Here is a 16,795-nt window from a genome sequence, read left to right on the forward strand (position 1 = left end):
ATTGAATGGCCTCCTCACTCGCCTGACTTAAATCCAATAGAAGACTTCTGAGTTATCATGTTTCGGTCTATCCAATGCCAGAAGAGAGGATATATATGGGACAGACACAGCTGGAGGTATACATATATACAGTATATACACACTGTGTATATTTATGTATATATATTTTACACACAGACTTAACTTAATCATTTAGTACAGTGCAAAACTCTCCCCTATATCCATACAACCGCAGAAATGGACTGTTCTCACCATGGACCTTTCCATTTTTTCATTAAATAATCATTCTACTGTTTCCATTGAGGGCATTCCTTTCATTTAGAATTCAGTTGATAGGTGTTTGGAGACTCTTTTGAGGTTCTACTTTGCTTTGGCAGGTCCTGTCATGCAACCGGCTATTGCCACTTTGTCATTTGTACATGTTATGGTGAACTGGACTGGAGAAATTAACACTGAGCTTTCTCTGATTATAGATGATCCAAATATTGCTGCAAGATTACAGCTCTTGCTCTCAGCACTACTCGTTTGTGTAGATTCCATAGAGAATGTAATTTGTCATATCTCCAGAATGTCCTTAATTTCTGTGCATATGCACAGAATTTTTTGGCCATCTGCTTGGTCGGCAGACCACCCTCATGAAAGGTGCCTTCTGCACATGCCCTAGGATGCGAACCCCTCTCTGGAATTTCCCTTCAGGAATACATGGAGGTGGCTAATGAGGAAAGGGGCTTCCTACCCCACTATCCACAATTATCTGTCCATAATGAATGGGATATTTACACCCTATGGATATGATCCATTTCCCTACACAAGCCCTCATCAACTGCAGGTCCTTCTCCTCAGTCCTGCTCATAACTCTTCTGCACAATGAAGGTATACCATCACTCCTGGAGAGAGGGAAAGAGATGTGTATCTTCTATAGACATGCTTCTATATCTCTAATATGAGAGATTCTCTAACTTTGACTACATATGCAATGCAAGGGATTTTTATTCCCCATCTTTTTACATTTTAGTGTTGCCTTTATGTTGCTGAACTCGCCACACCCTGTGGTGCTTTATCATTAGACCCTTAATCAATCCTAAGCCTTTGTATCCCATGGTACTTTGGAGACCCCTTTCTCATAAAACCTCCTCAGTCACGTCTTTGAACCATAGGACTAACTCACTTACCCCTGCAGTTGCTACTACACCCTTCTCGGGCACCTGCACTCACCTACCCCTGCAGTTGCTACCACATCATTCTTGGGTACCTCCCCCTACCTTATACTACTTCTACAGACTTCTTTTGGACAGCTAGGGCCAGGGTTCTTCTTAAAGATCACTGAAATTCTTCTCCTCACAATGCAGGGAGGTTAGCTCCATTACATGTCCTACTCCTTTTAGTTTTTACACAAGTTTCTCTGGTCTATAATTCTTAGACTCTGCTATGAGTTTGAGATGTCCTTCCCTCTAGTATTAGTGCCAAGTATCATCGGAATACCCTTTTTTATGAGATCGGAAGCCTTTCTGCTCTAGCCTCTTTAAAGACCTCGCCTTTGGCTCCAGTCAACTTTCTTTGCCAGATTAGTAGTGGTAAAGGTCACACTGGCCGTTTTCATTACTCTCCTTATGTGTTGGTTTTTGCCTCCATGTGATGCCTATAATTGCCCCAACACTTACCTGACTCTCTCACCAAATATCTCCAGTTATGTATCTTTTCCACAGACTCTCACCCAGAGATCTCCAAATATTTCTAATTTCCTGATCTTCACCAGTTAGGAAATTCCAACCTCTAGGTTGTGTCCTCTACGCTGTGTAATCTGCCATGTGAGGTAGTTCTCACCTACTGGTATAATAGGGAACACCATCTTAGCATTTGTCCCCATTCCTCACCTGGCAATTTGTTCTGTTCGGAAACACTAAACACCTAGCCCTTGGTATCCTGCAGGTCTTGGTTCTTCCTAACACCTTGGTTTTCACACTTTTTTATGCACTTCCTTTTGCCTTCTCCAGGTACTTCCAAGTAGAGCCCTCCATTAGTGATCAAGGGGGTTACTCCCTTAAATGGGCCTCTTGACTCAGCAGCTATAGTGCTGCTGTGACTCCCCGTGAGTTATTCCTGGAGTTGTCTTTTCTTACACTACATGGGGACAAAGCATACTGGAAGTCAGCCTTCCTTGCTTCCCTTGGACTCCGCTTATTGCAGGGCATGAGGAGGGGAATGTCTTTCTCCCTTATGCTCTGTGTTGAAGGCATGCCGGGCACTTATATTCAACCTTACATGTGGTAAGGACTTTCATCTGTGGCCACCTGCCAAGTAATCCTTGCCAAATGAGCCCTCTTCTGTTCCTCACAGGGCAGTCCTTCTGTGAGTTTTCCCTGCCTCTTCCAGTTGGTTTGTGGGATTTTTAGAGCTCATAGGTTCTTTACAGCATCTAGCATTGGTCATTTTCAAAGGTGGCAGTGCCTACAAGTATTCTCCTTCTACTGTCAACTGTCTATTTGGGTCCATAGACCTTTCTTGATTTTTCCTGGTGGCCTGTTGCTGTTGTTTTGGCTGCTTTGTTACCTCGATTTGTTGCTTGGGGACATTCAATGGTCTATTAATAATCAATTTCTGTGTCCTATATTGTGCTTATTAAGATAATGATGATATTTGATGTACCTGTAATTCCATATCTTGGAGTACAGTACAGGGCACTGGTCTAGCCCCTCTTTCCTCTTTAATCTCCTTACTGCTTGCTAAAAATCTGGAGCCTCACAGGCTGGGCGGTTTTATACGGGTCACAAGAAGTTCTTCCCAGCAAAGCTTTTGCCAGTATTCAATCACCTGAAGCTATTGGCACATAACACGTGGCCTAAAAACCAATTCCTGTGTCCTGTATTGCACTCCAAAATATGGAATTTACAGGTATGTCAAAATTCCTGTTTTTCAGTGATGCTTGCCTGAAATATGTCACCTAGAATTTATTTTTAGTAAATGAAAAGGGGTCCTTGTGCATTTTTATTATTTTCCTCTTTATTCTGTTAATGATTTTTGAATTCATTTATTTTTAATGTATGTTCTTTAAAAATATTACGTAATTAACGATGTGGCTAATCTAATCAGAATATGATAATAGTTTGCTGCTAATCCTTGTCTTTAGCAATGATAGCGTGTAATTTATGACTCCCCAGGAAAATATTTTAACTTTCATTACATCAGGAATAAAATGTCAGCGTTGTTACAAGAGGTCATGTTTTATGGCTGAAAGTCTCAACTCAAATATGTTTACATAAGCTGTTTACAATTACACTTTCTGGATTAATAGGCTTGCCACAAATTATGTCTCTCATATAGCTGGCTCAGATTCTGCTACACTAATTAATTCATGTATAGGTACCTAAGATTGGAATGCAAAAATTGGACAGGTTCCAGAGGACAGGTAAGCCTGAAGCATAAATACATACTATAGACATCCAAGTTTTATACCTTTATATGTTTTTGTAAGGAAAAGGACAATCACTGTGGACTTATTTATGTCAGACACTTTAAGGAGTCTTTGACACACAGTTGCATTTAGTAAAGTCTTGTTATCCATAAATGCAGTAACAAATAGAAACCAATCAGAATTTAAAGTGATACTAAAGCTTTTTATTTTTCTTCTTAAAATAAAAAAGATGTTATACTTACCTCTTCTTTCGCAGTCCCCTGCTGTTTCTGTCCATTCCTCCTTCTTCTAATTGTCCTCTTAGCAAACTGGCTGCCAAGAGGACACTCTTGCCCATTTGCTCTCGAGCCAGGTTGTATACATACATAAACACACACATCACCAGCAAGCCACGACCTCTGCTTCCTCTTCACAAGTGTTTGACTGGCAGCAGCGTGAGCCTATAGCTCCCACTGTTATGAGTCTCCTGTGAATCCAGGAAGAGAGGAGAGCAGTGCTGCAGCCAGAGCAGTGCAGTATTGATGAGAAAAGCCAGGTAAGTGTTGGGAACAGTTAGTGGGGTGCTTTCTGCCTTAATGCAGAGAATGCATTAAAAGAGAAGTATGGGCTATATATTTTCAAAGCCTGGACTGGCTCTGTGATGTCAGCCGACAGCGGATTTTAGTCCGCTGTTGGCTGAAAACGGGTCACAGGAGTGCAGAATGAACTGCACTCCTGTGATCCATAGAAGAAGTACTGCCAGAAATGTTTTGGCTATACGTCTCCTTTAAAATTGAAAGTCTGGGCTAATACTGTCTATGTTTAAAGTGGTTGTTTTTTTACCTTCATTCTATTCATGAAGGTAAAAACCTTATGTGTGCAGCAGCCCCTCCAGTGCCCCCCCCCCATAATACTTACCTGAGTCCCATTGCGATCCAGTGATATGCACGAGAGCCTCAGCTCTCTTGGGTCTCTCTCTCCTCATTGGCTGAGACAATGTGTGAACGGAAATGTAGAGCAGCAGATTGAGAGTGAGCCTGCTTGGGTGCCCCCATAGCAAGCTACTTGCTCTTAAAGCATTTGGCAGGAGGGAGGGGCCTGGAGCATCGGCAGGGGACCCAAGAAGAGAAGGAACAGGGCTGCTCTGTGCAAAACCTCCTGGCCATCGGGAGGGGGGAAGACCCTCTTTTTTTTTTCCTGTGTTGAGGATTATATTTTCTTCAATTAATATTTCCAACTTGCATTCTCCAGGTTTCGAATCATGGTACAGCCTCTGGTGTGACTCTGTGCTGAAAACCTTCCTTGTGGGTAGACCATGTAGGCTGAGCACCAGGAACTACCTTGATTATTACAACAATTTGGCACCATTATTATCTCTAATTTCCATTAGATTACTAAGGAAAGGGTTAAAACACAGAGGGACTGTGTGTTGCATCACTAGGTGGAGTTTTGCGTGTCTCACTCCATTTTATTGTTTCTTGAGACACACGGTTTAACATCAGTTAGCTTTGCTGCTGCCTTCAAGGGAATGGACTAGGTACATGAGAAGGGATCCAGCTTTCCTCCACACAGATCATCTAGCCATAGAATGTTTAGAGACCAGTGCTGACAACACTGAGCTATTGTATGGATGGATTAACGGCCATCTCCGGTCTTATTTCCTGTATGAAATTTCTGTCAGTGAACATGGTTGAAATAGTGTGCTGCATTGTCGGCATGCAAAAGCATTTGCAGTGCATGCCTTTTGAAGTGTCTCTTCAGAACTGCCTTGGACACATTCATCAAGGATATCACTGGGGGTAAGAGTGCTTATTTATCCCAACAGAAGGAATTTATACCTTAGGCTAAAAATACTCTCCACCTTTCCCCTTCCCCCTCTGAGGCCATGAAGAGTTCCTTTCATTATTCCCAGGCCTCAACTTTTAAAGTCGCTTCCAAACCTGCCGGCAAAGGTGGGACACCCCCACTTTCCAAAGTTGTGCATTTGTGGATACCTGGACTGACAGCATCTCAGATCCTACAGTATGAGAGGTAGTTTACAGCAACTACAATCTAGAGTTCTGCTCTTCTCCCCCCTCCCTGATTAATGTCTTCCAACCTGCCTCTTTTACTGTACAGATTATCATATCTCTGGGCAACTCCTGAAAGTCTTTTGTATCAAAGAGCTATTGCCCCAGTTTCTGGAGCAAAAAGGTTTCAAGAGCTTTGCTTCAACCTTTTGCCTGTCCCCAAACTCAAAGAGGAAATCCACCACTTCTTGGATCTCAAGGCCCTAAATATCTGTATGAAATCCCCCAGGCTTGTTATAGTCTCTCTCCATCAAGGAGACTATTTTGCCTTTGTGGACATTATGGTACATTCTTGCATGTTTCCAGTTTTCCTGCAAATCAATTACTTTGCTATGGGTTCCCTGCACTTCCAGTTTGCGGCCTTGTCATTTAGCCTGTCCCCTGTACACTGGGATTTCTGCAAGGCTCTAGCACATATGTTAGACTTGTTGCGCTTAAAGGGCAACCCATTGTGGGATATATAGACAACCCCCTATAGAAGAAAGAGTTAGCCCAAGTTTTGGCCATCAATGTGGCAAGGACAGTTCAGACCTTGAAATTGTTTGGTTGGACTCAGAACCTTCAGATATCTGCTTTGGAGCTGACTTATCACTTGGAATGCTATCTTAGGCACAGCTCAAGCAAAGTTTTTTTTCTTCCCCAAGAGAAACTTCGGACTGTGTGCTCCCAGACTTAGGCTCTTGGAGACGACTTACTCTTTGCTCCTGCATGAGAGTGATTGGGTTGATTGTAGCCTCCTACATGGCAGTTCCAGTTGCCATCCAGACCCTTACAACTCAACATCTTGTCATCAAGATGGTTCAGACAGTACAGAATTGGTGCAATCCCTGGACAGATCAATTCACCTGACAGCAAACGACCAGATTGCCTGTGGTCTGGTGGTGTAGGAACCCAGCCCTGGAGTTGGGAAAATCCTTACTCTTTGAGAATCCTCACAACATATGTCAGCCTTAACAATGGAGGAATCCTATCTCCAAGCATTTTGGTTGTCTCTAAATTGCAGGACATCACAACATAATCCACGGCAGTAGTGCGCATAAACCATCAGGGAAGTACTATAAGTATTTCCACATAAAGAGAGGTAGAAAGGATTGTGTGCTGTGAAGAACTTCATGTTCAAGCTTTGGCCACTGTTTACACCCCAGGAGTGGACAATTGGCATGCAGACTTTCTCAACAACACCTGGATCCAGGGGATTGGGCACCTCACCCAGAGGTGTTTTTGAGGTGCTTTGCCCTGGGGGGGGGATGCCATTTGTGGACATTTGGACCTCCAAGTTTAAAAGAGAAGTATGGGCATTTTTTTTCTCCCCAATTATACTTTCCTAGGTGGATGCAGCATCTGTCCCCCGCCAGCTCTAAGTGTGAAAACTCAGCGATCACATGGCCTGTGAGTTCTCACAGCCATTCTTAGCAGAAAGTGGTGACTGTCAGTCACCAATATTTGCTCATCCTTCAGGAACTGCCTGCATACTCCCACCACATGAGGCCAGCCATTGTCGTGCACCAGTAGGAACCCAGGACCCACTGTACCAGCGTAGGGTCTGACAAATGGTCCAAAGATTTCATCACGATACCTAATGACAGTCAGGGTGCCATTGTCTAGCCTATAGAGGCCTGTGCGTCCCTCCATGGATATGCCTCCACAGACCATCACTGACCCACCACCAAAATGGTCATGCTGAATGATGTTAAAGGCAGCATAGCGTTCTCCATGGCTTCTCGAGACCCTTTTACGTCTGTCACATCTGCTCAGGGTAAACCTGCTCTCATCTTTGAAAAGCACAGGGCACCAGTGGCAGACCTGCCAATTCAGGTGTTCAGTGGCAAATGCCAATCAAGCTCTATGGTGGCGGGCAGTGAGCACAGGGCCCACTAGAGGATGTCGCACCCTCAGGCCACCCTCATGAAGTCTGGTTCTGATTCTTTGCACAGAGACATTCACACCAGTGGCATACTGGAGGTCATTTTGTAGGGCTCTGGCATTGCTCATCCTGTTCCTCCTTGCACAAAGGATTATCTACCGGTCCTGCTGATGGGTTAAGGACCTTCTACGGCCCTGTCCAACTTTCCTAGAATAACTGTCTGTCTCCTGGAATCTCCTCCATGCTCTTAAGACTGTGTTTGCTGGGAGACACAGCAAACCTTCTGGAAATGGCACATATTGATGTGCCATCCTGGAGGAGTTGGACTGCCTGTGCAACCTCTGTAGGATCCAGGTATCGCCTCATGCAACCAGTAGTGACACTGACCCTAGTCAAATGCAAAACTAGTAAAAAACAGTCAGAAAAGATGAGCAGGGGAAAAATCATGAAGTCTGTTTCTGATTGCTTGGTCAGAGACATTCACACCAGTGGCCTGCTGGAGATAATTTTATAGGGCTCTGGCAGTGCTCATCTTGTTCCTTCTTGCACAGAGGAGCAGAAACTGTTCCTGCTGATGGGTTCAAGGATCTTCTACGGCCTTGTCCAGCTCTCCTATAGTAACTGTCTGTCTCCTGGAATCTCCTCCATGCTTTTGAGACTGTGCTGGGAGACACAGAAAACCTTATGGCAATGGCAAGTATTAATGTGCCATCCTGGAGGAGTTGGACTGCCTGTGCAACCTGTAGGATCCAGGTATCGCCTCATGCTACCAGAAGTGACACTGAGCCTAGCCAAATGTAAAATTAGTAAAAAAACAGTCAGAAACGTTGAGTAGGGGAAAAAATGTCAGTGGCCTCCACCTGTAAAACCATTCCTGTTTTGGTGGTCATCTCATTGTTGCCCATCTAGTGCACCTGTTGTTAATTTCATTAACACCAAATCAGCTGAAACTGATTAACAATCCCCTCTGTACTTAACTGACCAGATCAATATCCCAGGAGTTTAATTGACTTGATGCTATACTTTGATTAAAAAGTGTTTCTTTTTTTGAGGATGCAGAAAGAAAATTGGATTTTTATACTCATAGTAAAATATTTTCTTAGAGTTTATTCAGAGGCACAGGTCCAACCCTCCATGTATACTATCTTGCTCTCAATTCTGCTTTGCTACAAAACTGAGGCATGCAGCGAGTGGGATGGGTAATTCCTGGTTGTTCACTGTTTTTTCTATGTCAGTGTCCCATCCCTCCTGTAGGTGGCAGTCTCTGAATCCTGTGTCCCTCAATGAACACTAAAAAAGCATTTTTCAGTAGGTACAAAAATCATTTTTCACAGCTATCATGAAAAAAAAAAAACATTATTACCTCACTCTTTTATTGATCACCTTCTTGAAATAAAATAGTATAGTATTTGTATGAAAGTAAATGCTGTCAGGTGCTGTAGCTTAGAAAGCGAAGGATTTCATTTTATGGTACACTGCCCTAGTGGCACTATGCCCATTCTGTATCTACCAGATTATAATTCTGGTGTGTGCAGAACCACTAGAGGATAGAGGTCATGGTAACATTACCAGCTCTCACAGGCTCAGCTTTCTAGGTTTCTTTTGTTTTTATTTTTTTTCTACAACGCCCTAAATTCTCTCTTTGGGAAGAATACGTTTTTTTTTCTTTTGATTATATGTTCTATTAATGGAGTTTTTATAAAGATTAATTTCACAGAATTAAACCCTGATATTAACATTGCAGTGATGTTACTTAATATGGATCTTTTCCTCGACAATTATTTTGGAAATGGCATTAATCCTTTTTTTGATCTTCACCATATGTTAAACTGCTCCAATATTGACATTGCTGATATTCCATATGCTGTATTTCATGAGTTTTGATTGCAAATTTTAGATTAGTCCATCCTTCTCTTTTCTGAAAGTTAAGAAGTGTGGGAAATGGGCAAAATACAGTATGTCCAGGTTCTCTACCAGGTTGTTTAGTAAATGACCCAGCTTTCTGCATCAAAGAGACATGGGGGGGGGGGGGGGGGGGCAAAAAAACCCACTGCAGTTTTAAAGTGCCCATACATACCTGCATTAGTCTCCCAAACCATCCTGTCCTGGCTGACAGGTAAACCTCTCAAACATCTGGGTAGTGTGAGACACTTTTATTTACTGGTAGTATCCGAATGTGCCATTTATATTTACTGCAGTGCAGTGAATGGTTTCTGGTGCTCCTACTTGTCCTTCAGTTTTTTAGGCGTCTCAGTCTTGCCCTTGTTTTCCTCTTTCTCACACAACTGACGCCTGAAAAAAAACCCCAAAAAAAACATGCACTTATGTCTGGCAGTACTCATGTAATGATGTGTAATACTTCCTGAATGGTGAAAAACTACATTATATATCATGTCCTCTTTCTTTTAGGAGCATCTTTCTTTGAAGAAATATATTGTGGATATTATAGTGGAAACTGCAGCTTCTGTTGAACCTGTAAAGGAGGTTGAGGAGAAGCAAAAAAATAAAAAGAAAGCTAAAAAGTTGAAGACCCGCTTGAATTCCAGGTATGCCTCCTTATGGTTTTTAAACTTTCTCTTATCAGAAAAAAAAAGAAAATATTGTCACTTTTACAGTATATAGATGTCTAATAAAAGAATTATTATTATACAGGATTTATATGGCGCCAACAGTTTGCTCAGCGCTGTACAATATAACGGGAGACAATACAGCAACAATACAGTTCAATACAAGAGGGTTAGGAGGGCCCTGCTCCTTGGAGCTTACAATCTATTAGAGAATAACTATAGACATAGAAAAAGACCTTAAACCAGTACAAGGGGGCCCAAGCATTAGGGGAAGTCTCAAAGGGTTATTCACTAAAACTGAGGATTGCAAAAACTGGTGCAGCTCTGCATAGAAAACAATCAGCTTCCAGGTTTTATTGTCAAAGCTTAATTAAACAAGATGAAGTTAGAAGCTGATTGGCTACCATGCACAGCTCCACCAGACTCTGAGTTCTCCTGTTTTGGTAAACCCCCCCAAAAAATATCTGGCTACATTTCTGTTTGTCCAGGCCATAGTACAGCTCAATAGCTATAAAGGATTATTGCAGTAAATAATATAGAATCATAATTCTACTGTCAGCTGGATTCTGTCTCATAACTAAGAAACAGTGTACGTCTAAGGAACCAATTTATAGTTCCAGTCTTTCACCAAAAAGGAAACCATTTCAATTTTTCAATTCAACACTCTTTAATTCATTATATTGGCGATGCTGTTATCACTATTTATACAGTTGATTTAGTTTTTAGTATATTCTTTAACAAACTTGGCAAATCCATAATCCTTTTGAGATGTTTCAGTTTAAATGTCTTTTTCATTTGAACTCATATTTATGACACACACAATGTCTGATTTAAATGTATTTATTACTGTTTGTAATAATGTTAGAAGGGAAAATGGTGCATTTTAAACAATTATGGAGGGTCAAATTGTCCGTATTCATTCATAAGCACCAGAGCAGTCCGCAGAAAGGGATTTGGATCACATAAAAATGGACTCATACTGCCCATGTAGAAGCCAACTTTTTTCTCTGTTAGCTAGTTATATTCCACAACCTTGCTGGTGTGTTCTTATACAGATTTCTTTGCTAGGGAACCCTTACCTCATTGGCATGACCAAGTGGTAAATCACTGTAGACAAAACCATTTGGTGTGTTTTCATACTTGAGGTCCAAAGCAAAGTAGATTTACCAAATCCATGAATTGCGAGTCAACATCAAATTTGGCCACTAAAACTGTGGTATCTGATTATACTGTGTTTTTATTTCCTGGAATATCTTGCTGTCATTGGATGTTTTCAAAGACCAAATCCTTGGTATATTATTAGCAATATATTTGCTAGATAGTAAGACAGTTTCAGCTTCATGGAACAGCAGTGATATTACTTTGTTCAGTCTAATAGCTAAGATTTGTAGCTAAAATCATAAAATCTGCAGTAATCCTTGAGATAGGACTTGAGACAGCCTAACTCATACCTTGTAAAGCATAAAGTGTTATTAAACCTAAAATCAAACATTTATTATATTACAGCTTACCAATTCTTCAGTGTGGTGACTGTTTCTTTTCTTTTTTGGGCTTTTTTTTTCTTTTCACCTGGTGATTTGCCCAGTAAGTCTGTTGTTGTTCAACAGAACAAGCTGTCCTGCAGATGTAGCAGTTTAGAGGATTGAGAGGCATCCTGGTGCTTAAGTGGTTGTATCAAATGATGCCTGCAGCTACAGGCATCATCCTGGTACCAAACTTTTATACTGATAATAGTGCGTACGATGATCAATTTTTATTTACTTTTAAAATCTTTTTTCCGAAAGGCACAAAACTGTTAATGTAACTGCTTAAAAGGCGGGGGGTGTATGGGGGCAGAGTTTGGCTTCAATTTGTTTGTGTATTGAAATCTGCTAATGTATCTACAACTACCCTCCCCTTCGACTGACAATGTAGCTGTCCAAGAAAAAAAGCCTGAAAAAGAAAACTAATGAAATCATCATATCTAATGACTAGTAAGCTGCAATATATTACATTTTGGGTTTAATACCGCTTTAAGAAGTAAAACCCAAAAAACACCATTCATTGACTGAGCAAGGATACCCTCTTCAAAAGCAAACCACAAAACATATCATAGTGCATATAGGCAGAAAGAGAGAGTACACATTGCTAAATTCTGGACAACAGTTTATCACTTTCCTGTCGTAGAAACTGATTTTCAAGACCTTAGTCCCAGAATCATAATACATATACGAGGCAGCCCTGCTTGTTCTAATGAACATGACTTTCAATAACCCTTTTCATCCTGGAGGAAAACAACATCATGTAGGTTATTGCAAATATTGTTCAAGTGGTAAGTACTGAGACTTCTCACATTGGGTCACAGATTTGGCTGGCTGTTCCCACTCCATCATTATTTTTGAGACTGCTATACTGCTGGGATAACATTTTTCAGGAAGCTGTCCTCCAAGATTCATGTGTCTTGGGTGTCCTGTCCCCTCAACCCACCTTCCTGCAAAATTAACAATCTCTCCAAAGGAACAAGAAAAAAATTTATTCTGTAGCAATTTTTCATGCTCACCCAACCAGACAGTCCGTAAAGCACAAACAAAAAACACAATCTTTAGTCAGTTGCTAAGGGCAACAGCAGCATGAACTAGGCTAGGAAATACCAGACTACGAGCCCACCCCCCCAAGTGATGACCTCCAAAGGGGCCACTGGGTCCTTCCTCACTGGTTTATTGGCTGCCTGCCCTGTTTCCGATCAGAGAAGCACACCGACAAACTCAGGCTCCAGTCTAGAGGTCTTTTTATTATTTATTGGTTTCAGCAAAAAATACAGGGAGGAGGGTTAAGGGTACAGGAGGATACTCAAGGCACACACATTTTGGAGGACAGCTTCTTTTTTCAGCAGTATTAGTCGTAGGTATTTTAGCAGCAGCTTTGAAAATATTGCTAATGGAGAGGAGACAGCCAGGCAAATCTGTGACCCTATGACGGCAATCACAGTACCTAGTCTGTAGCACCTACTGGCGTCTCACCCTCAAGGAGTACTTCTATACTTGGAGCTATAGGGGAAAGGTCCCACCTTTTCAGTCCATCTCCCACACGTAAGTTTCCTAAGACCCCCAGCACAAAGCACCTGCTGAGGCGTAGTAGTTTGTTCTGTGGGGCACACATATTCTTCTTCCCAGGGGGAGGAGCCAGGAGAGAGAGAGCCTGATCAGATCCCTCCAAATATTTATCTTCTTCCTAGCCACACCTTCTGGGTCAGCCTCCCAAAGGATTGGCTAGGGTTCAATAAATATTCATTACCCCAGTTATTGATCCTCCCTCTTTAATTGCTGAAACATTCTTTCAGCAGCAGACAGGATCAATCAACCACCTGAGGAAAAAAACTGAGTACACCTAAACAATAAATTGCAGCTCAGCTGGCTACAGCAAAGCCATACCATTAAATTTAGCCAGTTCAGGCCGGGGGTACAACTCCTATTTGCCCTATTGCTAATTATATCAGTGAGCAGGGTGATCATCAATATATTCTTAAAAAGTTGAAATAAACCCACGATGATAGGCTGGCTATGCAAAGGCAATCCAATGATGGGGTTAAAAGGAGAATAACACAGTAATTGTTATCCAGTTGTTGCAATTAATGTGAATATTTGCAGTTAAAATGTTCTTTTCATTTGTGACATCCAAACAGTTGTCAGCCTCTTTTGGAATATGACTATAGATTAAGTGAGTTTCAGTTTCTAAGGATAAATTATGGTCTGTGATAGGTTCAGCATCTGTGGCCTGTTTATATTGTAAGTATAATCCTTGGTGCTGTATCCTCGAGCCTATTTAGTTATGTTCTGAAAGGCCAACTTTCCTTTAGCTCTTATATCTTTCAAAGCAATTTCAAAGATGCTTTTTGTGAATCTTCACAATAGATGTTACTCAAGGTCTCAGGAAAGGATTGGCTGAGTGTTCCAGCTCACTGACACAGCACAATGATTCAGGTGATCAACTCATATCTGGCTTATTTTTTACTCAACATGGCCATCATCATTGTTGATACATTTTTTTCAAGCCAATTCTCAAACTCTGGGAATACATTGCATCAGTGGGCTGAAATAGAAAACTAAACATAATCCTCCATACACAAAAACGAGGTGGATAGAGGAATCCCTCCACTTGGACATTGTATTCTGTATACAACTTAGTGCTATCAAAATGAACTGATCAGCAGCTGCAGCCACTGAACGACGAAGATTTTTCAACTTGTTCATTCAGCAGAAGATGATCTAAAGATGTAATTCTGAAGAACAGGGAGGACCTTTCACAGATCATAGTTTAGTTGGTCCCTGCGGATCCTGGCCAAATTTAAATCCTTCTTTGGCCAGCTTTAGAGCTGTAACTCAAGTGACCCTCTATAGTAGTCCCCCTTATGCCTCCCCAACCTACTACATAAAAGTGTTTGTAGGGAGGCATGGAGGAGCTCAGCCAGAACAGAGAATAATAAGACACTCTCAGAGGAGGATAGGACTATGATGTGCAAGGAGAAAGGGAACTGTGCTAGCGAATTGACTCCTCCTGGATTACTTTTTTTTTTTTAAACAAGTTCATTGGCACATTGCAAGTGAAAAAAATTATTTATGGAATGGAAAAACTCTACACGCAAACATTTAAAATACTTAATTTATCTGTAGTTTTACCTGAAATTTTTTACAATGGTGACAGAGTTTTTTTTTTAAAGCCTATGATTTTTGTATTGTCAGTTCTCTACCTTATGTACCGTGTGTACCAAAATGCATGCTTCAATATAAAATGAGTAACATGCTTAAAGGATAGGTTTACCTTCGTAACATCTTATACCCATAATCAGGGTGTAACATGTTAAGAACAGACCGGCCCCCCACTCCTCTCCACTCCCCATTGTGACAGCTAGCAGGAATCTTCTCCTCCCTGCTAGCTGTCACAATTTTTTAAAAACGCAGCCACATAGGCCAGTATTCTGTGAAGGAGAACACCACAAGTTCCAATAGCCTTTGCAAATACTGGCTTGTAGTTCACACTGAACTACCATGGTGCTGTGGAGTGCCATGGTAGTTCATTGAGCCTTTCTGTCAGTAGGTATTTGCTTGCCCGTACGATGTACAGGCACACAGATACACTGACAGGTCTGCAGGAGATCTGCATGGCAATGCTTTAGAGGCTCTAGAAACAAAAACATTATAAATGCACATTTTTTTTAACCTGCAAAAAAATGTGCATTTATAATTTTGTATAAAAAGGTGAACTTATGCTTTAATGAAGAGGTATTCCAAAATAATTTCTGTGATTACACTTGGGCCTAGCCAGCACATGCTATTCTTGCTGGAATTATTAAGGAGGGGGTCAAGGGGTCAGTGTGTTTGCTCATACTTGGCACTATTATGTTCTATTGTGCACTAGTGTTTATAAGCACTCATAGTGTAGTAGGTAGAAATTTTATTATAAACACTAGTGCACAATAGAACATAATAGTGCCAAGTATGAGCAAACACACTGACCCCTTGGAAATAAAGGTGGCCGCCGGGCCTCCACGTGGCACCGGCAGCTTAGTGTCAACGGCGTCCTGGGCTCCCGCTGACGCGTTTCGTGCGCACGCACTTCTTCAGGGGTAGAGCTGAAGAAGTGCGTGCACACGAAACGCGTCAGTGGAGCCCAGGACGCCGTTGACACTAAGCCGCCGGTGCCACGTGGAGGCCCGGCGGCCACCTTTATTTCCAAGGGGTCAGTGTGTTTGCTCATACTTGGCACTATTATGTTCTATTGTGCACTAGTGTTTATAATAAAATTTCTACCTACTACACTATGAGTGCTTCCATATGTCTCCTGTGAGGAGCTTTTTAACCCCTACAGCCCTAAGTGATCCCTGTGTCAGTTCCTGAGAAGGGGGAGGCTGATCTTGATTGATTCTTCTCTGACCTGCTGGACCTTTCTTTCACCACATGAGGGCGTAGGATCTCCATTTTTCCCAGCTACTTCCTTGACCAGACCAGAAAGGAGAGGGTGACCTTCAGGATATATGCTCACATGCGTATTACTTATACGCTTTCTGGTTAGTGTGTATTTCTACCATTTGCACTGGGAATCAAGGAGCACCTTTATCGGACTGTGTTTCATCATTATTTTAATGTTCTTTTTAAGCGCTGCATTCTGTCTATATATGAATTTTGGGGACTTTTTATGCGTTTTCCTTTAATGTTCAGCTGCTAGAAAATCTTGAATCTTCATCTTGAAAAGATATTTTGAATAGGCATTTTTTTCTTCTTGTTGTTCCTAATATTCAAGTTTGTTTTATTTGCATTGAATATTGTATTATGTATTTACTAAGGCTTTTTCACACTAGCCTGCTATTGCAGCGTTTTTCAACCACTGTGCCGTGGCACACTAGTGTGCCGTGAGATATTGTCTGGTGTGCCGTGGGAAAAATTGCAATTTCATCCGTAACATGTGGCCTCGGCTCACAAATAAAACAATCATTAGAACAGCAATGGGCAAACTACGGCCCGCGGGCCGTATACGGCCCGGCGGACCTTTTAATCCGGTCCGTGGAGCGTGATACTGTCAGGATGATCTGTCCCCCTCGACGTATCTGCGCATGTGCCGGAGATCGCCGATCGGCTGCTAATGCCTGAAACTGGCACATGCGCAGATACGTCGAGGGGGACAGATCCTCATAGGAGACAGATTTTCATGCTACACCGGAACGGCGAGAGGAACACGCGGAGCAAAGGTAAGTGAATTGACACAGGGGGGGCTTGGGGACTTAATATGGGGGATGAATTAATATGGGGGATGAATTACTATGGGGGATGAATTACTATATGGGGGATGAATTACTATGGGGGATGAATTACTATGGGGGATGAATTACTATAGGGGGGATGAATTACTATGGGGGATGAATTACTATATG

The 16,795-nt window shown here is 41.8% G+C and overlaps 1 protein-coding gene across 3 annotated transcripts in view; it reads left to right on the forward strand.

Moving 5' to 3' along the window:
- The window catches only part of SCAPER (S-phase cyclin A associated protein in the ER), a 363,489-nt gene that overhangs the window by 126,966 nt on the left and 219,728 nt on the right, over positions 1–16,795 (forward strand). For all 3 annotated transcript variants that reach the window (XM_089655289.1, XM_089655291.1, XM_089655290.1), the window contains exon 20: positions 9,734–9,870. In XM_089655289.1, coding sequence (XP_089511415.1) covers positions 9,734–9,870 — 137 coding nt within the window. The remainder of the gene's footprint in view (positions 1–9,733; positions 9,871–16,795) is intronic.

The sequence above is a fragment of the Staurois parvus genome, unplaced genomic scaffold, assembly GCF_062004578.1.
Source record: "Staurois parvus isolate SC_StPar_1 unplaced genomic scaffold, SC_StPar_1.0 ptg000832l, whole genome shotgun sequence".
Lineage (NCBI taxonomy): Eukaryota > Metazoa > Chordata > Amphibia > Anura > Ranidae > Staurois > Staurois parvus.